Consider the following 22,732-nt stretch of genomic DNA (forward strand, 5'->3'; position numbering starts at 1 on the left):
ATTGTTAAATTTTATCTTTAAAAAGTTTTACTACCTTACTTTTATAGGTAAAATTGTAAGGAAAAGCTCAATTGCTCAATTAAAAAAACAAAATCTGCTCCCACTTTCCAAAGTTCTGTCCCAATGGAAAAACCAGTAAGTAACAGGATTTAAAATGTTATAATGTTTGTTTTATTAATGATGTAAGTGTGTTGAAATTACTTGATTTTGCAATTGTGTACCCATTTACCTGGGAGTAAGCCACATTAAACACACATAGACTTACTTCTGAGTATACATTTCTACCATTGTAATTTAAGTTAATTATACAGTGAATTCTTAATGAGTGCCTTTACTGTAGCTCTTGCACAGCAGGAGACAAGCCCTTTTCCAGAGTTTTGGAAGAAAGCAACTTATACGGAGTACCTGATCTCAAATGAACCCACCACATGAAAGATGAATTCTGGTTGTTAGATAGTTGGGAAGGGATTCCAAGGATTAGAAACTGAGACAGAAGCAAGAAAGAAAAGTACACAAAAGGAAAGGGGAAATGTGAGCTCTTCAGGACCTCAGGGATTTCTGTAGTTTGGTGTCTAAACTCACTCATCAATCACAACTTTGGCTGCACTAAAATATTGAAAGATGGGAACAACCAGCTCATCTTGCAGAAATTGCTTAAAAGGGTACCTGCACATTTTGCTTTATAACTTTCATCTCAGGAGGACTGGTTGGGTAAGTTCTACTATATTATTACACATCGGACAAACATCTCAAAGAAGAAATGTGGCGTTCCTGTCACGGTGATCTATAATGTTTGAATGAAAATATGTCTAAAATAAAATACGAAAACCCAATACTGTCCTTTCTTCCACGGACAGCACATTTTTAGCTCACATTGCCACACTCCTTGCTTTGTGAAGCAGATTGCTGCCCTTTGAAGCAAATTCTCCTTGATGTGCTCTTTTTACAGCCATTCCTTGGCTTAGGGACTTGAGCTTCTTCCATAGCTTTGCACTGCAGCAGTGTCATCAAGAGCAGCATCTCTGGGGGGAATGTTTAGACATTGCTAATGTCAGTTTGATTCAGAAGACATTTCCATTTAACTCCTGCCCTTATAAAGGCTTAAATCAGAGCACAGCTTTTATCACCAGTGCCAAGTGCTGTCTCAGTGTCCAAATAAATGAGTTGTGCTTGTCTGGAAAAGTCTCAGTATGTGACAGCGCGGTGTTCTCATCATGGTGGCAGATAGCCATTAGCGGTGTGTGTGTGTGTTTTAAAGATGACTATAACTAATTACATTGCAAGGCAGAGCAGGCTGGGAGTGAAGCAGACCTTGATTTTACCTTGTAAAGCTAATTTTGTAATGGCATGCAACATGGCTGCAAGAGATTATATCCTGCTTTCCTGCAGAAAGCATGCTGAAAGTCTGCTAAATCCTGTCTCTTATAAGACTTTTTCGGGGGGGGGAGCGCTTTTCCATTTCATCCTCCATTGGTATGTCCACCATAGTGTGTGTTCCTCTTCACCAGGAATCTAGATCTGCATTCTACAGGAGACATTAGATGGTTGTGGCAGCGGACAGGCACTCTAAGCATACACTCTAAGCATACAGACGTAAACTACAGACGTAAACTACTTTAATAATCATTCTTTTCCCACTGGGAACCAAGGAACTATGGTTCTGTGGTGGAGAACCTGGATAATCTCGAAGTTGCATGCAATAAACTCTGAAGCAGAAAGGAACCCAGGGCTGTTTGGAAAAGGGTAACCCCACTGGTAATCCTAAAACAGATCTGTACCAACCACACTGAACAAAACCCACCACTCGTGAAAGGCAGTGACCCCCCATCCCCATGGCAAGAGACTTACTGCTATATGCCTGGCATTGAAAAAAACAGGAGGGTTGTCAGACATTAGTTGCTGAAGTTCATCCCATGATGTGCAAGCTAGTCCTGAAACAATGATGCTGTGCTGTCTGGTATAACTACAGGACTCATAGGAATCAAACTATTTAAGCAACATCAGGTACTATCTCCTAATATTTAGATCTACTCCCAGAGTATAATTCCAATTTAAGAAAGACCCAAGTATTTGCATCATAATTTCCACCTTTGCTGAAAAAGCAGGAATACAAAACCGTACCTGGGGTGATTACTACTATTACAGACATAGTAATGAGGTGAAGATTACAGGGCAATTATAGCTCACAAGACTGCGATTTTGCTTTATAACTCACTATTAATGTCGCTTCAACTGAAGGTTTTTAGTGTTTTTTTAACTGAGATGGCAACATTTTGCTTTATTGAGAGGTATAATTAAGCAAACCACTGTAGAATTAACGAAGTGTCTCTTGAAGCTGCAATTCCAGATCTCGCCTGCATCCAAAGCAGGCTAGTTTTCTCCACTACCAACCTGCCTAAAAACTAATCAGACAGCAGAGCCCTTGAGGCAAGCCCAATGGCTAATTAGATACTTGGGGATCTCTAGCCCTAGAGGAAATAGGTCAGATTGGGCCAAATCTCACGATAACAAACCCAGGATGCACTTAAGCTAATTCAGAAGAATAGGAAGCCTTCAAAATACAGCTACTTCTATCTTGCTCATCGCAAGACCTCTCCATTTGTGGACTGGCCTCGAGGGCTTGAGGATGTTGGGCCAAAAAGACAGATTGGGGGTGCTGCTGGTGTACTGCCCACCCATCTGCTTCCCTGACTGAGTTGGTGGAAGCAACTTCTGGTGTGGAGAACCTAGGATTATTAAACCATAATGGGTTTAATAACAGGTGGAGACGAATCAGCGTATAGAGGGGAAGTCCAAAAAATGCCTACTTGGTGCCTAGGGAACAACTTGCACCTTAATATCAGCAAAACAAAGAGATGGTGTTGGACTTTCGGAGGAAGAGAGGAGAACTAGCCCCACTGTACATTGGGGAGGGCTGTGTGGAAAGAGTCTCTTCCTTTAAATTCCTAGGAGTTTATCTCAGTGAAGACCTTACTTGGAAAATAAATACAACCCAGGTGGTTAAGAAAGCCCAACAGAGACTCCATCTCCTCAGAGTATTGCGGAAGAACGATGTCAATCAACAACGAGGTCAACAATAGAAAGTGTCCTTTCATACTGCATCATGGTGTGGTACGCTGGTTTGACATCATCTGATAGGAAGTGCCTACAGAGGGTGGTGAATACAGCACAAGATATTATGGGATGTCCCGTGAATCTGCTGGATGAAATAGCAGAAGAACATTGCCTCAGGAGAGTGAGGAAAATTCTCAGGGATGATTCACACCCTGGCCGGCACTTTCTTGATCTCCTGCCCTCAGGTAGAAGATATAGAAGCGTGATTAGTCGCACCAACAGGGTAAAGAACAGCTTCTATCCATGGGCTGTTAGGCTGCTGAATGAAAAGATAGCAACAGGGCAACTGACTTTCAGGTTTGGTGGGTGTGCGTCAGTAAACGAGGGGAATTAAGACTAAGAGAGCTGAGTGTGGGGGGGTGCTTGTGTAATCTCACTGTATACAAGTTGTACAAGTGACAATAAAGTATTTCAATTTCAATTTCAATTATTGTCCTGTGGGACTTGAATGTCCATACTGAGGCTGTTCTCACTGGTCTGGTATGGGACTTCATGGCCTCCATGAGGCTGTCTCAAATGGCCATCTTTAGCCTGACACACAATCACTGTTTTGTGTTTCTTCGCTCCCGGTGGTGAGGCTGATGGCCTGGAAAAGGGGTGGGGGTTCTGTGACTATGTTGTCATAGTCAGGCCACTTCCTGGTGAAGCTTGGGCTAATGGCACCAATTCCCCCCTGCAGGGATGGAGGAACTGATTAGGATGATTCGCCCCTGGAGGTTTATGGATTCTGATGGATCCCTGAACACTCTGAAGGATTTTCCCGGTGGGCAGAGCTGGCAATCCTTCTGAGGCTCTTGACTTGTTGGCTGCCCATCTGCTACTGGGCCAAGTTCAAGATTTTGGTATTTGTTAACACAGCTCAGGACCAGGTTGCTTGAAATATCACCTTATCCAGTGCTCTTTTTCTAGAAAAAGAGGTGCCAGAACTCTCCATGAACTCTGTTTTTCTCTTATAATGGCAATGGTGCCCAGCTGAAAGGCCTGATTTTATCCCTCATGTGCCCAGTAGGTCACTGTGTTCTGCAGGAGAGATTCTCCTTCAAGTGTCAAAAATACCAGAAGCCTGAAATGTCCACAGCAACTCAAGGGTGTGGCTGCCACCGCTCTGTGGAATAGCATTCCTGTTGAGATACAACAGGCATAACTATCTGCACTTTGTAGAAGCAACTGAATACCTTTTTGTTTCCACAAGATTTTCTAGCTGGAGGAACAGATCTCTCTGCCTTGGGTGTTCATTTTGTTTGCTTTGTGTTTAAAAAAACAACTTTGATTATTTCTTGGTACTGTTTTCAAAAATAATTTTTACCTGTTTCTATGATATATTTGCAAAGCACGTGGAAAAGGCGATTCATAAATTAATTAATAATAATGCAGATTATATGGCATGCTCGGGGTCTCTGCTTGCTGTCATCTTTGGGAAAGAGCTGCAGGACCAGTTGGAGAATTAGCAAGGGCATGTGCAGAATGTAGCAAGTGCCCATTTTACAGCTAGTCCTTGAAATGCCACCTGTGCATACCTTTAGACTAAACCTTAAGTCAGTTTTAACTGTCATGGATTGTCCATGGGAATGAGTCAGCTATGATTAAATGTTTCCCGATGAAAAGGTCTTGTTAGATTGTGGAAAATCTTGAACCAAAAGAGCTCTTGCCCACCTAACTAGAAACCCTTTAGGGCAAATCTTTTTTAGAGCTGTCCAAAGAATGATATGTAGACAATATCAAGCTTCTTCACAAATTAAATTGCTTTTAATATTTCCCAAGTCTGTAATTCAAAAATAAAACATATTAGTTAGCATTTATATCCTCAACACCCACCCTACACTCTTCAGTTTTGTATCCCTCCTGGACAACATCCACAAGTGCCAAATTCAGACTAAAAGGTGTACTTTGCACCCTTAGAGAAACATCCTTGCTTTACCCTGGTAGCTCATGCAACAGATTAAAATGGTTTCAGTTTTGCCCACCAAAGAGGCCCATGGTACTTTCTTTAATGGAACATTTAGATTTCTCCCCCTCCACTGGTGATTCGATATATACAGATATTCTTTCCCTGCAATGTTCATGTACCAAAGAAGTGCTTGGCTTCAGAGTGTCTGAACATTTGTGGTCTGTACCAGATACCAAGACCAGAACACTAGGGCATGCTTTGATGGAATCCATGTCAGCAGCCTTAAGAAGTTATTAAAACTTTCCCCACTTTAGTGATGCAGATGCAATTACGGCAGGAACCGAGGGAAGACGGCAACCTGAAGTCTTCTTGTTTTCAGAGAGGCGAGATCTTGAAGCTTTAACCAAGGGGGGCAGCTTAGCCTTTTTGGTTTGATCCGGTGGTTTCTTCCTGTCACTTGCCTTGGGCTCTTCTGCAGACACTTCATCCAGCTCTGGGAATGTCAGCTGCATGGACTTTAAGTCGGACTCTGAGGTGCAAACGATTCCCTTGCTCACCATCCGTGCAGTCATGGGTAAGTTGCTGGGCAAGGTGAAAGTCTCCATCTCCTACAAAGGATTGCAGAGGCCATATTTGAAGGGAGGATCGTGATGGAGGACATAGCATGATCAATGCGTATAGAGTGCAAATCCCTATTCTGAACTGCTTACAGCCAGTTAGGGTCAGAGTAGACGTTATGCTAATTCCATGAATGCAATTTAATGTGCAGTTAAAAGCCTGATCTTCCCTTGAAATAGAAATAGCAGCTTTGGAGTGGTGTTCCTTTTTTGGGGGATTGTCATGGATGATACAGCTATCAATGGCTACTGGCCATGATGTCTATGCTCTGCCGTCATGGTTTTTGAATAGAATACCAGTTGATGGAAACCACAGAAGGGGAGAGTGCTCTTGGGCTCAGGTTCTGCCTGCAGGCTTCCTGTGAGTATCTGATTAGCCACTGAGAGAACAGGATGCTGAACTAGATAGGCCATAGGACTGATCCAGCAGGACTATTTATGCTCTTATGCTAGTGGTTCCCCCCCCCCCCAGTCTCACTAGCCCCTTGGTCTATACTCTAAAGGCTGCTCAGACTTCCCAGGGGCTGCTATTTGCATAGCAAAAAAGGGAGGAAAGCACACATTATTTGCACCCAGGTGATTACTATGGCCCTATCTGCACTATCCATTAAAAGCATCATCATACTGTTTTAGCCAGTGATGGATTCATCCAAGGAATCCAGGGGATTTGAGTTTGTTAAGGCTGCTGATAGTTGTTAGCAGATCCCTATTCCCCACCACAGAGCTACAATTCCCAGAGTTACCTTGGAAGCGGGGGTTAATTGTTATACCACTCTGGGAACTGTAGCTCTGAGAGGGAGCAAGGGTCTTCTAACAGCCTGCTGTTCCCAAGATTCTTTGGGGGCAGCCACAACTGTTTTAAGTGGCATGATCCTGCTTTAATTTATAGTGCAGGTATCTAGTTTAGCTCTTGGTTGGGGAACATCTAGAAAAGCATATATATATATATATATATATATATGGAAGAGAAGAGAAAGGGTGTGTTTGAAGTCAAATGCATTTTTACCATCTGTTTCCATGCAGAACTGTTGGCTCACTCCTGCAGAAGACTGGCCTACTTGTATAAGCATGGTACATAATCATGGAGCTGCAAACTCACAACTCCTGTGCACAGGGAGGAGGGGATCAGAATTTTCTCTTTTACAGAACTGGAGATGCCATTTTGTTTGAGTATGCAGATTCAGTATTATTGCTCCGTTCACACAGCTAGGCTGCTCATGTGAACTGTAAATTGTGGAAGTCTGCTCACAGCTGACGGTGGGAAGCAACTCTCTTTTTCTTCCTTTCTTTTTATTTAATTTATTTAACATAATTATTACAAAATATAAGCAAAATATTGCAAATACATACATATATATTTCAGATAAGCACACATATATAAAAAAAAGAAGAAAAGAGGAAAAAATAAGAAAAGAAAAAATAAGAAAAAATAAAGAGAAACAAAGAAGAAGAAAAGTTGGAAGAATTTCTTCCAAATTTATTCTACAAATATCTCAGCATGAAAATAATAATAAAATTTAATTGATTGACTTCCAATTGATTGACATTGCACTTCCTATATACATTTTAAGCAAGATTGTATCTGTTATTCTGTATTTTTCCCATACAATCTCACACAAATATTCCAATCAATAAGTTTTCTAAATCTTTCATAAATCTATCAAACTGCCATTCTGAGAGCACTAACTCAAAGTCGCAGTGAAATCAACGTGGCTTGGCATTTCATGTGGCTGGGCTGTAGTGCCATAAAGCAACAGGATTAAAGTAAGAGGGCTGGAAGAGAGGAAGGAGAACTACATTTTTATGAGGGGCCTGACACAGAACTCTTGCTCTGCACCAAGCTTCTAGCCTAAGTGATGTCTGCCACGCAGATAGGCACACTTGATTTAGTAATAGCCTAACATGCTAACATGACAAGAGACAGCTGTAAAAGGCCAACAAAGGACTAGAGGCAAGCCTGTCAGAAAAGCAGGTAAGCCAAGGGGCTCTAGAAGCATGTGTTACATACCGTAGTTGCCAGCGCATGGAAAGGTGAACAGCCTGCCCCGAACCGGTTGACTTTGTGGGGATTGATTTCTCCAAACAGATGTCGACGGACTGTCCTCCTAGCTATTCTTTGCAGGAATTCTTCTTCCAGATTGTGTTTGAAAAAGCTCTGGTGTCAAAATTGGACAAGGAAAGAAAGAAAGAAAGAAAGAAAGAAAGAAAGAAAGAAAGAAAGAAAGACATGAGCTGTCATATCTGTCAGTTGGAGGCAGAGTGAGGCCTGGTTCACAAATATATCAAGAAGGAGCTGGCAAAGTCCGGAGGATTGTATCGCTTCAGGTGGCGCCATTTCTGAATGCTCACCCCACGTTTAAAAAACACACACCACAGAACAAGCTGCACACCAGCAAGAATGGTTATAGCTTTTCTGTGCTAATATTCTTCTTAAGGGGAGATGTTTGATTGTTGTTGTTTAAAAAACAACACAAATCATGGGGGGCAGGGCAGGGCAAGGGGTATACCTGCCCCCATGGAATCCTAAATGCATTTATTTGTTTTAATGCACGCGTGCTCACACACACACACACACCCCTAGCTGGTCAACAAGAGATTTAGAGTGAACCTTGAGATCACCCCTACTGACATTATCTGCATTTTTCTGGGCCAGTAGGCAGATGTGAATGCTGCTGGTTCTGATCTAGTGAGGCTGCTTCCAAAGAGGTTTCAAGATTTGGAAACCCTAGAAATACAGCTGTAATATAAACAGAGGAGTTGTGGTGTCATTTTGTGATCAGGCGAGGAGTTTGGAAGTGCTGATGGAGGGATTCAGGCTATGGCAAAGCAGGACTTCTCCAAAATGGCTGCAAGTGAGTTGTGATGCTCCTTTGATCCATCTTAGAGAGCGAGTCTCGTAGTATTTCTTAGAAATGCTTACATTTTCTTTCCAAGCTCTTAAAGTATGAGGCAGGTAAAGGAGGTAGGAGGCAGTGGAGGTATAGTATAGTTTTGTAGCTGAAGGTTCTAGCTTCTAATAGCAAGGCAATAACATTGCCTGGGCTCTCCTCTCCTCCTTCCAATCACATTGCTTTCAAAGGGCAGAACAGAACAAGTCTTCATTCCTCCTAACTCCTCACCTATCTATCTGAGATTCTGCAGGTTACTTACCCAAGGACAAGTCTAGGCTTTTAGTCCATTTCCATACAAATGCCCCCCCTCACAATGTGTGGGATGGGGAGAGTGAAACTACTTGCAGAAAAACCACTGACTCCCTTTGTACAGCTCCCTGCCCCCCCCCCAAATCTGTCAGAAATTTGGCAGGCTTCACCTCCTCAGAAGGGGCTATATGCCTGCAAGTTTCATCCACTGCTATCCAAAAGTAAAAATGAGATACTATTTATTCATCTCCCTATGTTGGTTAATGGGGGAGAGGGACATACAAAACCTCACATTTCCAAAGTGAGATTCTATTTTTGACTCAAACTGAAGATACCCAAAGCAATATGAGATGAAGTGGCCTCGTTTTTCAAGTGCTGAAGCAGACTCTGAACGAAGCATTATCTTTTGTGCACATCCCGGTATATTATGCACAGCAACGCCATATCACAATTGGCTTTTAAGGTTTCTTTCACTTTCAAAAGAGGATTCAGGAGAGGGGGTGGCACTCAAGAAACCCAAACCCAAAACCTCACTTTGGCACTTGGATTGATATGTGCAGTTCTCTGGATCAAAGCTGGCTTACTCTTGGTAAAATTTCATTATCACGTGGAGCCCCTTTGATTAACCAATGCTTATATGAGAAGCCCTTAACCTTGACCTGAATTCTAACCTACACTGGGGAAGGAGGGGTGTGCGTGTGTGAGTCAGATCAGGATCAGAGACAGCAGGAAGAGCGAATGCTATCGTCAGTGCTGTTACCTCGTGCTTCCTTTGCCCTAGGATGCTGCTTAGCGGGGGTGTTTTCAGTCGGCTTTGCGCTGTGTCCTCTGAAGGAGCCTGATTGGGAGACGCTTGTCGAGGACGGTCAATTCTGGGTAGCTGAGGCTCTGAGGAAAGAAAGCAGCCTGGGATGTAGTAGGAGGCGCACAATATATTTTGCTACTACTGTGCCATCAAGCTTTGATGAGCGAGTCTGTTTATGGACATCGGTTTATTGTAATCGGCTTACAGGTCTTTTATTATAAGCGCCGCAACCCCAGAGTCGGTCACGACTGGACCTAATGGTCAGGGGTCCCTTTATCTTTACCTTATATAACTTTTATTAAAATCAATCAGGCAAGCAAGCAGCTCTGGGGAGGGGGGAGAAGCTCCTATACCAAGCAACTCATGGCTGCCTTCTTTACCCTTCAAGTCTCTAAGCCTGTACTCACAACTGCCCCTTGCTCTCCTCCTGAGTTAGTGGCAGGAGTGGGATCTCAATGTGTTTAGTTATGATGGTGCCTGCTCATCACACTCTGATGCTCATACTGCCTGGGTTTGGATAAAGTGTCTTTCCCCCGGCCTCTGTGTTTGGGCTCCTTGTGATATTGGTGTGTGTTTGTGCGTGCGCGCATGGAAAAAGAACATCTTCAATTTGGCGAGAAAATCAGGAATGTCAGAGCTAGTTAGGAACAAGCAAACCTGGGGAAAGGCAAGGATGCTCATGTTGGTGGTGGGGGACTTGTAGGACCTGCACACCTAATTGCATCCCACCTGCTCCCCCTAAATAAGTCAGAAGTGTCCAGCAGAAAGATTTGCCCAGCGTCCTCACAAAGATATTGACCACATATCTTGGGGAAGGGCTGAATGGGAGGGCATCAGCCTTGCCTGCAGAAGGTCACTGGTTCATTTCCCAGCAACTCCAGATAGGGCTGAGAGACAATGCCATCTGAAATCCTGTCAATGTTGACAAGACTGAGCTAGAGGGACAATGGTCAGATTCAGCAGAGGGCAGCTTCCTATCTTTTTATATTGTTGGTGGAAATAGGATGCATAAAGCACTAAAGCGGTTATCAAAAAGGCCCAGAGACTTTAGTTCTTCAAGGCAGATGAAGTTCTGTCCAGTGTTACCTGGCTGGCACTAAACAGTGGAATGCAGCTCACAGCAGCACATTCTGTGGCTTATGAAGAAACACACAAAACAAAACAAAATCACACCTCTTATTATATTGATTAATCTTTCTGACCGCTGTGAAACATTCCTCATGCCAGTTGTCATGTTGACTTTGGGGACATCATTATATTTGCTGCAGGTGGGAAATTATTCGCCAGTCTCTGCATGTGTTAATATTGATTCAAGCTGTTACCAGCCTAATTAAGGAAAGGAAATATAATCTGTGTCCAGCATTTGGAGATGTTCAGCTTGGCAAATTCAAGATCCCCCTTTTCTGTATTCACTGCAAATGATGGGCACTCTCTTGTGTCTAGTGTCCATCATCTGTATATTGCCCTTCACTTCTGTGAACTGGCATTAACTTACAGTTGAGTTTAGGGATATTTTTTTCTTCACCTTGTCCTTTACCCCCAATTTGTCCTCCCAATTAGAGCCTGAGAAATGTCCCAGTCAGGTGTTCTTGTTCTGCATCCTGGATCTATAAATATTGTTTGCTAAGCGGTGGCACTGAAACTTATTTGGGAAAGTGATATGAAATATTAATTTCAGTAACTCAACACTCCTGTGAGCTGATACTGAGTCAGCTCTTAATTTTGGGTGAGCCTGGTAGGGGATTGCTTTAATCTAAAGATCTGGTGAGGTTTTGCCATTGCTGCCTTTCCCCTGACTTACACTTACTAGTCAGTGGTGGGCATAAAGACTCTTCAGTAGGAGTCATATAGTCCCCATGATTCTCAGTAGCTCTTGGCAGCACATAGGGTCTAGCAGAGGCTCCAGCTGTGAGCCCCTCACTGCAGCAAGATAAAGACGGTTCAGGAAAAGGGAGAGGGTGCTGTTGGCAGAAGATTTAGTGTGGGGAGGTTTATAGACCCCATGATGCTTCAGATAACACCATCAGGAACATGGTGGACCTGAACTTTAGCCTGGCACATCATTCGATCTACTGAAAACAATTTATCTTGGAAATTGTTTTAGTTAGTTAATCCATTCCAAATCAGCCTGGGAAGAACTCGCCCATTACTGCTTGACAGCAAAGGAGCTGACACACCCCACATGCTTTCACGGGATACAAGCAGAATGCCTGTGAGACGATGGAAGCAAATAGCCTACCAACAACTGCTTTAAACTCATGCATAATTCCCCTAATTTTATTGACTCGTTCCAGGCATACCAATTAGTTGGGAGATAAGATAGCGTGCCTGGCTGAGTTATTGACAAGGTCACAAAGATCTCAGTGCAGGCGATCTGAAGGTGCTGCAGGTATATCCAGGTTTACCTCCATCAGTGCCTGGTGGCAGTAATTGGCTGGATGAGGTCTATAAGCCAATAAGCTGAAGTTGTATCCTGATGAGATGGTGGTGCTGTTGGTGGGCTATTTGTGAGTCTGGGGAGACAACCTGTTCTGGAAGGACTCAAACTGCCCCCGAAGGAGCAGGTATGTAGTTTAGGTATGCACTCTTGGATCCAGCTTTGCCACTTGTGGCCGGTGCGTCTCCCTGACTGTGAGCTTCAAGTGACAAATTTTATTGAATGTTATGCAATAAATTCCATTACAAATCGTGAAAAGGGGCAAACTCAAGGCCTGCCCATCACTTTTGATCATCTAATGTTTATTGGATGGATTCCCCCCCCAAATTGATTTTTGAATTCTGAATTTATTGTTATTCACGTTTTTACTGTATTTTATGCTATTTTTAGTTGCATCAATTGAGTGTTTTAAATTTGTTGTTAGCCGCCCTGAGCCCAGTTTTCTGAATCGGGAAGGGCAGGGTATAAATAACAATTTATTACTTTCTTTAAAACACACACACAACAAAAGGTGCTTGGGGTGGGTGCTAGAGAACAAATCCCCTCCTCCTCCTTCAAGCAATAAACCCCCCTGCCGGTGACTCTGTACAACAGCAGGAAGAGGAGAAATATTTATTTCTCCCCTTGGCCCCCTCCCACTGGTGCTGCAGTAAGTTTAAAAATCCAGACCCCCGTCACTTAGCAAGGTAACAGCAGCATGGGGAAGAAGGGGGGGATTCTTCTGCACCCTGGGAGCATCCCCACGCCCCTCCTTTGAAGTTACACTGGATTTCCAAGGCTTCCCATGTGTGCTGCAAAGCACACCCTGTGGTGATCCGTTCACCTTCTGGATCAGAGATGGAAAGGATCAGCACCAGGCAGGCTTTGCAAGACATGGGCACCCTTGGAATTCCAGCAGAGCTTCAAAAGATGGGAGCAGAGGTGCTTGTAAAACTCACCCGGTGCCGATTCCCTTCAACACAGATCAGCACAGGGTGGGTTTTTCAGGCCTCCTTGCACCCCTTCTACATGTGCTTCTTTCACATGTTTGCTGCTTGCAGCAGGTCTGATTTTCATGCAGTTGTTTACTTGGTGGTTATACTTCCATACTGCCGCTTATACTTTCAAAAAGCTTCTGATAAAAGCCGCTCATTCTGAGTAAGCTTAGCAGACATGGGATAAGAAGACAAGTCCTCTTATGGATCAGAAACCAGTGAAAGAACAGGAAGCAGAGAAGAGGGATAAAGGGACAGTTTTCACCGCGGAGGGGTATAAAATGCAGGGTCCGCTAGGGAACTGTTTTGGGTTTGTAACTCATTGTTAGGAGAAATGTGTATGTGGGGTGGGTGGGTAATCTGGATTATACCCTGTGCCCTTTCTAAACCTGTCATCCTGTGTGCATGGCAGAGGGAAGCAGCCAAACCAGTTCCTTTGTGAAGGTGATGACTTTGGCTGGCAAGTTAAGTACCGCAGTTTACATATCCAAAGAAGTTGCTCTGTGCCGTAGAGCAAATGGGTGGCCGTTCCTCACCCTGCTGCTACACAGGAGAACAATAGGCAGAGTTGTGTGTGAGTGAGCTGGAAGCAGGTTGGAAACTGGAGACAAAGAAACATGTTTGTTCTGTGCAGTTTGCAATGGCTTATCGGGAAACAAATATCGGAGGCATGGTGCCTAGCCTGATTAAACTGTCGATCCAGTGTGTGGCTGCTTTCAAAAAGCCAAATTCCATGCTAGGGAACATTAGGAAAAGGGGATTGAAATTAAAACTGCAGATATCACAATGCAACCACACTTGGAATACTGTGTGCACTTGCGGTCACTGCATAATTATTATTATTATTATTATTATTATTATTAATAATAATAATAATAATAATATCGCAGTTGTAGGAAAGGGCAACCAAAATAATAAAGGGATCGGAGCAGCTCTCCTGTGAAGAAAGGTTGCAATATATGAGGCTTTTTTTTTACTTCAGAAAAAAGCAAGTAAAATGAAAATGCTACAGTTTATAATTACGCATGCTATGTACAAAAACACTCTCTCCTAACAATAGAATCTGGGGCCATCCAGCAAAGATGAATGTTGAAAGATTCAGGACAAAGTAAGTACTTATTCACATTAAACTTCCTAGTAAAATTATGGGATTCTCTACCAAAAGATGTAATTAATGATATCCACCAGCTTGGATGGCTTTAAAATGGCATTAGACGGATTTATGCTATCTGTAATGCTAATCATGATGATTATGTACTTATCAGAAGTGGTATGTCTCTCTGTAGCAGTTGATGGAGATCAAGAGGGGGGAAGAATACTGTTGTGTTCATGTAGTACTTCCAGGTTTCTTGCGGGCACCTGCTTGGCCACTGTGAGAATAGGATGCTGGAGTAGATGGGCCTGTGGTTCGACAATGCCTTCCTTGTCCCTGCCATAATGGGCCAATGACTATTCAAGGATGCTCAGCAAATATATTCTGTTCCAAGAGGAATGAGCATTTTTACAACATTCAGGTTGTTTTCTCAGAGAAAAGCAGATGCAGGTGATTGACGGCGAAAGATAGACTGAGTGTCAATAGATTAATCATGTTATGATTTGTGTGAAAGACAGGCAGCGGCTGATCTCCAAGGCGATGTTTGAAGATGGGATTTTGAAAGAGAAAATTATGCAGTGTATCTGTTTGAACAAGGGAATTAGATATCCCCCCTTTTCATTTCTCATTTCAGATGCTTCTGATATGAAATGAGTTCGAAACAATGGGCTATGCAGAGGTAACACCCTCCCACCCGTCTAGACTTCATAAACCAACAGTTCACAACACTCTTCATTTAATATCTGCCATGATATTTTTCACTGTTTCCTCTGAATAGCAGCTGAGAATGCCTGCTTTTTGCTAGTTTCAATTGAGATAACGTCCTAGTTCCTATCACATTTGGCAGTTTGTTTCGTTAAGCCATTGAACTTACAAGCAGTAAGTAACATTCACTTGCAAAACAACATACGTTTTTGGGTGGGGGTCAGGAATCAGGCTTCATTTACCATAAGCAGAGACATAGGCTTGGTTCAGATGTAACAGGAAACCAAGGTTTCCCATTACCACAAATGGGTCTGCACAAGCCTCAGGTTTGCATGCTCCATCATCTTTTACAGCTGGGGGGGGGGGGAGATTGTAGGCTTTCATTTCCAGGTTTAAACAAAAACACAGTTGCCAGTGGTGAAAACTGTACTTTGTTGAGTTGAGCAAACCACTGTTCTCTGAGCTTGGACAACACAGGAAAGAACAAACTTTCACACTCCTCATCACAGCTGCTCCTGCAGGCCGGATTAAGAAATACTGCATAGATGTTGCAGTAGAGGTCATTTTGTTGGTGTCTCATTACAGAATTAGATCAACTAGCTTTCTAGATTGTGGCCAGGCAACATCCCTGTCACACTATTGGCTCCAATGAGCAGGGGAAGCACTCCTATAGGGTGTACTTTCTCTCAGTTGTGGGAGGCAGCTAGTGAGTTTGCCTTGGCAAGTGGGGGAAGGTGGAAGAAGAGCCAACAGGCAGCCCAAGTTCTAACTGCAAAGTGAAGACTAGGGGGGGAACATAAACCCATTACATGGGAGTGGGCGGCCTTGTCTGACTACATTTCATGGAGAGACAAGACAGCTGCTGGAGAGTCATCACAGGCTCCCCTTTCAAGCCTGACAAATAAGAACAGGCAGTTTTCTTGAATTGTATTTCTCCATCCTCAGCTTTCCTGGAGGGTGAGGAGCTTCACTTTATAATATGAGAGACTCACATGCCCTTTGCAATTGTTTCTAGTTACAAAACAGTAATGTTTAATTACTTATTTGACCTCTTTATATAAGTACAGTGGTACCTTGGGTTAAGAACTTACTGTAATTCGTTATGGAGGTCCGTTCTTAACCTGAAGTTGTTCTTAACCTGAGGTATCACTTTAGTTAATGGGATCTCCTGCTGCCGCCAACGCACGATTTCTGTTCTCATCCTGAAGCAAAGTTTTTAACCTGAGGTACTATTTCTGGGTTAGCGGAGTCTGTAACCTGAAGCATCTGTAACCTGAAGCATCTGTAACCCGAGGTACCACTGTATTTATAGTCTGCCCTCATAAGGGCAGAGGTGTTGCAACCCTCCGTTCACTACAACCTGGTAAACAACAAACATCTCAGCTGGTTTATCAGGACAAAAAACCTTGAGGTTACACATTTCATAAATTACCCACTGCCTGCCACTTATATATCTTTTCCAGTTTCTAAAGTATATGTTAAGGGATTCTTGACTCTGCGAAGCTGTTTATATACTTAAGTGAGTTTGGATTTCCGTACGCACTGAGGCCAGTTGTTTTGGGCTGAGTTCCTTCTCTTAATTGTTATCCTTTCACCACAGCGGGTTTTGCATTGATGGCCACAAAGTAAAATGCTTAAGCTTCCCCACCCTAACTGGTCCAGCCCCAGGACAGAGAGCTTACAGCAGGCAGCCTGCAAAATGATCTAAATAGCTGCATAAAATAAAGTTAGGGTTGACAGACTGAATGGGGTAGTCAGGGCAAACTTGGATTTGATCAAATCTTACATACCTTAATGTTCAATTTGCTTATGCACATCCAAGGCTTAAGGTCAAACAAGAACTGACACCAGAGATGTGTGACTAGAATCTTTCACAGGCCAATTTCTGCTACTACAACTACTACAAATTAGCAGCCACACGTGGCTGCCTTGAAGATGACACACACAGAGAGCAAGCCTTTCCTCTTTTGCACTTTAAAAGATCTGAATAGCCTTCCTGCTGAAACTGCATCTTAATTGCAGAGCAGAGAAAGTAGAGAATATCTCCTCCCCTTGGTGCCAGTAATAGCAGTATGGGCATGATGTTTTATTTGGCCCCAATTTTTATTTTTAACGAGAACGATAATTGTATAAAAGTAAAATAATCCAACAGATATAAGAAACTCCTCTCCCAACACTTTCTCCCACTGATGGTTCTCTTCGGAAAAACAAACAAAAAACAACAACACACAAACCCAGGCTTAAAAGCTAGCCGCTTTTTTGTTTTTATGAAAGTAGGAAGAAATGACCGATTTCTAACTTTCAAGAACACTAAGCATTGCAAAAACAACAAAGATTATTTTTGTCTGAATGCTTTTAAATCATTTCCTTTGCAAAAAACAACACCACCCCAAATGTTGAGGAGCAGCAGCCTCTCTTCCCAATTTTCCAGTAATAGCCTCCGGACTTGAATTAAGTGTAATTGCCCAGGATTACAGCCTCTCTTGGCTGAGAAGGCAGAAGAATCTCCAGATAACAGTGTCTTGAACTGCACAGTGCAAAGGAGGGGCATAGCATAGCTTTTCCTCCCTGTTAAACAGCTGGCACAGACTTTGCCTTTCACTGTTGAGATAAGGCCTGCTATATATCCATCCAAATAGCCGTGTGGATGCAGCACTAATCTGTGTTTTAATACACACGTTCACAAAGGTGTTTAAATATAGAAAGACAGGTGACTCATAGCCCCAGAAAACAGTATTCAAGGCAATCTGTGCCAGTAGTGATGTATGGAAGTGAGAGCTGGACCATAAGGAAGGCTGATCGCCGAAGAATTGATGTTTTTGAATTATGGTGCTGGAGGAGACTCTTGAGAGTCCCATGGACTGCAAGAAGATCAAACCTCTCCATTCTTAAGGGAATCAGCCCTGAGTGCTCACTGGAAGGACAGATCTTGAAGCTGAGGCTCCAGTACTTTGGCCACCTCATGAGAAGAAAAGACTCCCTGGAAAAGACCCTAATGTTGGGAAAGATGGAGGGCACAAGGAGAAGGGGATGACAGAGGACGACATGGTTGGATAGTGTTCTTGAAGCTACCAGCATGAGTCTGACCAAACTGCGGGAGGCAGTGGAAGACAGGAGTGCCTGGTGTGCTTTGGTTCATGGGGTCACGAAGAGTCGGACATGACTAAATGACTAAACAACAACAACAAAGTGCCAACGTTTCATTAGGCGGGAGGCGGGTAGAGGAACTTGGCTTCTGCTTTTATGTAAAGGCATGGAAATCGGTTGGGTTTTTTAAAAGGCTTTTCTCTCCGTTGCCTAGCACTGAGATGGTGCTTTAAAATGCTTGGGATGGCAGATAAGCGGTGACTTTAAGACTGGCCAATAGCGAGACTTCCGGGATAGCGCGAACGGGTAATGGCGGATTCCCTCCGAGCTCTGGAGGGAATCGGCTCCGCTAAGGACGGGTCTTGCCGTGCCGGCGACACGGGGACCCTTAGAAACCGCAGGCGCTGAAGCCTGCGGACATGGAGACTCGGTGGGCACCTTAAGCGCCCTCCCCGACCCGCGAAGAGCCTTTTTAAAGGCTACGGAGGGGACCGGAGAGTGGCGTGGAGCTGAGAGTCGATCGCTGCCTTGGCGGAGCGAAGCCGCGAGCCATGACCGGAGAGCGCTATCTTTCTTCCTGAAATTTGGACTGAAAAAACAACTCGTGAGTAGAAGGAAATTTTGGCACTAAAAGTTTTATCATTGAATTTGAGTACGAGCGGGGGATGTGTTAAAAAGGAAGTCCACACTCCCCCCCCCACCAAAAGACTTAAAGCAAGGAGAGGAGCACTAAGTCGGAAAGACTCTGGTGTTGAAAGGAGAAAGAACACTTTCATAAATTGGTTGAAAAAGTTACTTGTGCTGGAGTGAAGAGAGGGGAATCCCAGAGGTTTTGCTTTTGGCGGACCCCCCCCCGAACCCGGGCAGTGCCCTGCTTGGGAACCCGAGAGAAAAAACAAGGTGTTTGACAGCTGTCAAAAGAGCTGTCAAACGGACGTCAGCTTGGAAATTGAGTTAAAACTGTGTTATAACTATATTGTTGGGACTAAAAGTGTTACATTAAATTGACTGGAAACAAACTAATTCTGAATAACAAAGTAACGAACTGTTGGAAAAGAACTATGATGGAAATCCCCCTGGAGGGAACTAAAGACATTGCAATGGCTGCGGAAGGAAAACTACTGGCAGAGATAAAAAAAATGTTTTCCCTGGTGGGAGCTCTGCAAGAGCAGAGCTTAGCCATGAGAGATCAACTGATGACCTTCAATCTTAAACTAAACAAATCTGTTGGTGGAGCTAACCGGATGGAAAAAGAATCTGCAGCTGCAGAAAAAGAGACAACTTCAGAACTGGGGGAAAAAGAAGAAAAAGAAGAAGGAGTTCAGGAGGAAGAGAGCAATCAAATATCTGTAACTTTTGGGAGGAAAAGAAGTGAAAAAGACAACCAATGGATCACAAATCTGCAAAGAGAGAGAAAGATGGAAGTCCCTGGAACAACTGAAACATTAAGCTACGAAAGAACGAATAAGTATGATGGAGACTTCTTCTTTAAGCTGCAACATGGGAGATCTGTTGATCCTGGACAAAGACTGTTTTTGTTTGAAAAATATGAGGAACTGGTGACAGAATTCCTTCGAGAAGAGAAGATCAATAAAAAGGACTATAAACAAAATTGCTGGAGAGTGATTAACGGGGGCCTAAGGGCCTCTGATGTGAGAAATCCGGGTTAAATCTGTTTTTTTTTTCTTTGGGATATTAATGTGGGAAGGGGCAAATACCGGGACAGAGGGGGAGGGGAGTGTAGAGTGGTAAAAGTCTGGGGTTTAGAATAGAAATATTATTGTTTTTTGATTTAATATAAAGAGCAAGGAATTTGTGGGAGAGAAATTAGGCCGACCTTAGAGAAACAACTTAATATGTATAATGGGATTTAAAGTAAAAATGGATAAAGGATAAATTATAAGAAAAGATATGAATAATATTTAAGAGATTTGAACAAATAACTTGCTGAGATATTTAATGAAATGGGAAGGTGGCTGGGGGGGTGGGGGGAAGTCACTGAAAGAGGGTAATGATTGTAAGGGTATGAAACTACAGATATTCTGTTTTGTGTTTTGTGTTTATGATATATGTTTGTGTTTGTTTAAAAAAATTTTGAAAATCCAATAAAAATATTTAAAAAAAAAAAAAAAGACTGGCCAATAGCAGGAGACTCATGTAGAAGGAATGTTTTGGCCTAGCGGGCCCCCACAAACTCTTTATTTGTATTTACAATGGCAGTTTCTCCCCATGTACTACAGTCGTTGCGCTTACAAGTTTAAAGCTGCTGCCTTGCCTCTTGGGAATGGGGGAAAGCATACTTCCACGTTAATCAAGTGAGCTCCCCTATTTGAAGTGCTCACTCCATGTCAATCATCTGTGGCAACCGTCCTTCCTTACTCTTCCCTATTCTCACCAAGATCTCTCTGAACTCAGTTCCCCTCACACTAAGAACTCCACCTGTTCACACTGAGCACTGGCTATAATAGTAGCAAGAACATTATGACCTAGCGAGAGCATTTCCAGAGTGTGCTTCGCACTGTTCATGGCCCTCATATGCACCATACATTCAAAGCATTTCATACTGCTTTTTAAACAGCTGTGGCTTCACACCAAGAATCGCGGGAACTATAGTTTCTTAAGGGTGCGAAAGGGTGCGACAAGGGTGCGAAAAGACCCCAATTCCCCCTGCAGAGCTACAATTCCCAGAGTGGTTGAACAGTCAATCCCTCTTCCCAGGGAACTCTGGGAATTGTAGCTCTCTGCAACCTGAACAAATCAGGGCTCTTCGTGGAGGGCGGACCATGAACTGTTTAAAGTGGTATGATGCTGCTTTAAATGTACGGTGCAAATGTTGCCTTATTAGTTATAATTTGTGGGAGCACAAAGACCAAGAAAGGCAAGCTGTGTGATAAGGAGGCACATGAGATACTAGTTAGGACTAGAGAAGAGGAGCAGCAAGAATACTTATTGCAATGTACTGGAAGACACAAGATCTACCCACCCGGGAAGAATGGCAGATGAAGGTGATGGACTTCATGGAACTGGCAGAAATGACTGGCTGAATCCGAGACCAGGGAAAAGAGTCGGTGGAAGAAGATTGGAAGAAATTTAAAGATTATCTACAGAAATATTGTAAAATTAAGGAATGTTAGAAAGATTTTGGAATGAAGTTACATGGCTTTAGCAGAAATGTTACAAAGAATTAAGTACAACAGATTGTAATTGGATTAAAGGAAAAAAAATAATGTTAGAATTTGTTAAGTTAAATGATAGGACAGAAAATTGAGGAAGATGGAAAGGATTTGCTGAAACAATTAATCGAAGTGGAATACAAAAAAAGGGAGGTGTGAGGAGGTCGCTGAAACAAGTAAAAGAAAGTTAATAACATTGAAAGTATTGGATGTGTTTCTTTTTTTCCCTTTTTTAAAAATTGTTTTTGTTTTATTTTTGTTATGAATATGTAATATTTTTGTCTTTGTATTGTATTGTATGGTTTTGTTATGTTTAATTCTTTTTCTTTTTTCTTTCTTCTTTCTGTAACTTTCAAAACTTTAATGAATATTATTTTTTTTAAAAAAAGAGAAGAGGAGATGCATGTTCTGGTCAGAGAAAAATAATAAGTATTTTTTAAGATTTTGTACAGCATCCTCTCCATCAGCCCATTAAATGATTAATAGGATGCAGGGAGTGGTGAGTTAACTAGGACAACTAGAAACACTCACATGTGTTTATGCGAATCCGTGTAACTAATTTACACATTCTCTCAGGAGGGGGCTTGCAAGCATTTGAGAATTGCAGAGCTCCCTGTCTGGATAATGGCTAGGAGCTGAGTTTATTGCAAGTAGGTATATCCTTCCTCTGCATTCCCCAGGTAAGAATTTCACCAGACAGTGTTCCTTTATTCCTTGGTATGTGTTTAATTATATTGCTCGTATGTGCCCAGAGGAATTTGGCAGCATGCATAAAGGAGAAAAATCATTGTGTGTGTGTGTGTGTGTGTGTGTGTGTGTGTGTGTGTGTGTTATTTATGATGATTATTAGCGGGATTTTCATACTGCATGGCCATGGAGGCTTATATGAAATTCATATTCCAGAGACTGCATTGTACAAAACGAACCCAAACACCTCCTTTTCTACAGCTGTGCATTCCTTGCAGTGTGGTCCCTGTCTGTTTCTTAGCAATATGTCAGGCCTTTGCAATCTATTGAATAGCTTGGCAGTTGCACGAGGCTGTCTGCCTGTTAGAACCATCTGTTGCTAACTCCATCCTGGTGTGAAATCCTACCGTTTCATATGTCTAATATTTCAGATATTTGCCTGCTGGCTGCCACGAGAGTTCTGAATGAACAAGGACTTGCGATCTGGACGGAGACTCTGAATTCCTTTCTCTCAAAGGCTTTGGGAACTGTGACTTCCTGGGTTGTTGTTGTTGTTTTTTAAAAAACTATGCCAGCAGACTGTTCTCTGGTGGAACAAACTGAACAACCCACTGGGAGTTGGCTGGTTTTTTCTATTATTATTATTTGTGCCTAAGACAATTTTCCTTCTGGAATTTGATTAGCTTGTCTGCATGTCGTGGAGACTGTGTGTTATGGAGAGTTACCGCTGAAAGCGGCAGCTCCTTCGCCATCTTCTCTCCCCTTCATTTGTAACGCCCCATGCCATTGGCTACTGCTTACCGGGGACAGGAAGACTCAAGGCATGATGATGCCATGGTGCATGTTTTGTAGTGCTACATGGGAAATGGAAACTGAGGGCTCACCCACACTTATATTTGCCCCACATTTCTAAGTGAAGGTCCATAGAACCACAGAATTGAAGAGTTGGAAGGGACTACGAGGATCATCTAGTCCAGGGTTCCCCAAACCTGGGTCCCCAGCTGTTTTGGGA

At 42.9% G+C, this 22,732-nt stretch overlaps 1 protein-coding gene across 5 annotated transcripts in view; it reads right to left on the bottom strand.

Annotated features, from left to right (window-relative positions):
- Positions 1–4,838: 4,838 nt before the first annotated feature.
- The window catches only part of LOC309335022 (uncharacterized protein), a 36,049-nt gene continuing 18,155 nt past the window's right edge, over positions 4,839–22,732 (bottom strand). For all 5 annotated transcript variants that reach the window (XM_081849910.1, XM_081849908.1, XM_081849909.1 and 2 more), the window contains exons 4-6: positions 9,520–9,647; positions 7,628–7,774; positions 4,839–5,610 (exon numbers count right to left, since the gene is read on the bottom strand). In XM_081849910.1, coding sequence (XP_081706036.1) covers positions 5,296–5,610; positions 7,628–7,774; positions 9,520–9,647 — 590 coding nt within the window. In that variant the 3' untranslated portion in view covers positions 4,839–5,295. The remainder of the gene's footprint in view (positions 5,611–7,627; positions 7,775–9,519; positions 9,648–22,732) is intronic.

The sequence above is a fragment of the Podarcis erhardii genome (assembly GCF_964252035.2).
Source record: "Podarcis erhardii genome assembly, chromosome: 2".
NCBI classification, from domain to species: domain Eukaryota; kingdom Metazoa; phylum Chordata; class Lepidosauria; order Squamata; family Lacertidae; genus Podarcis; species Podarcis erhardii.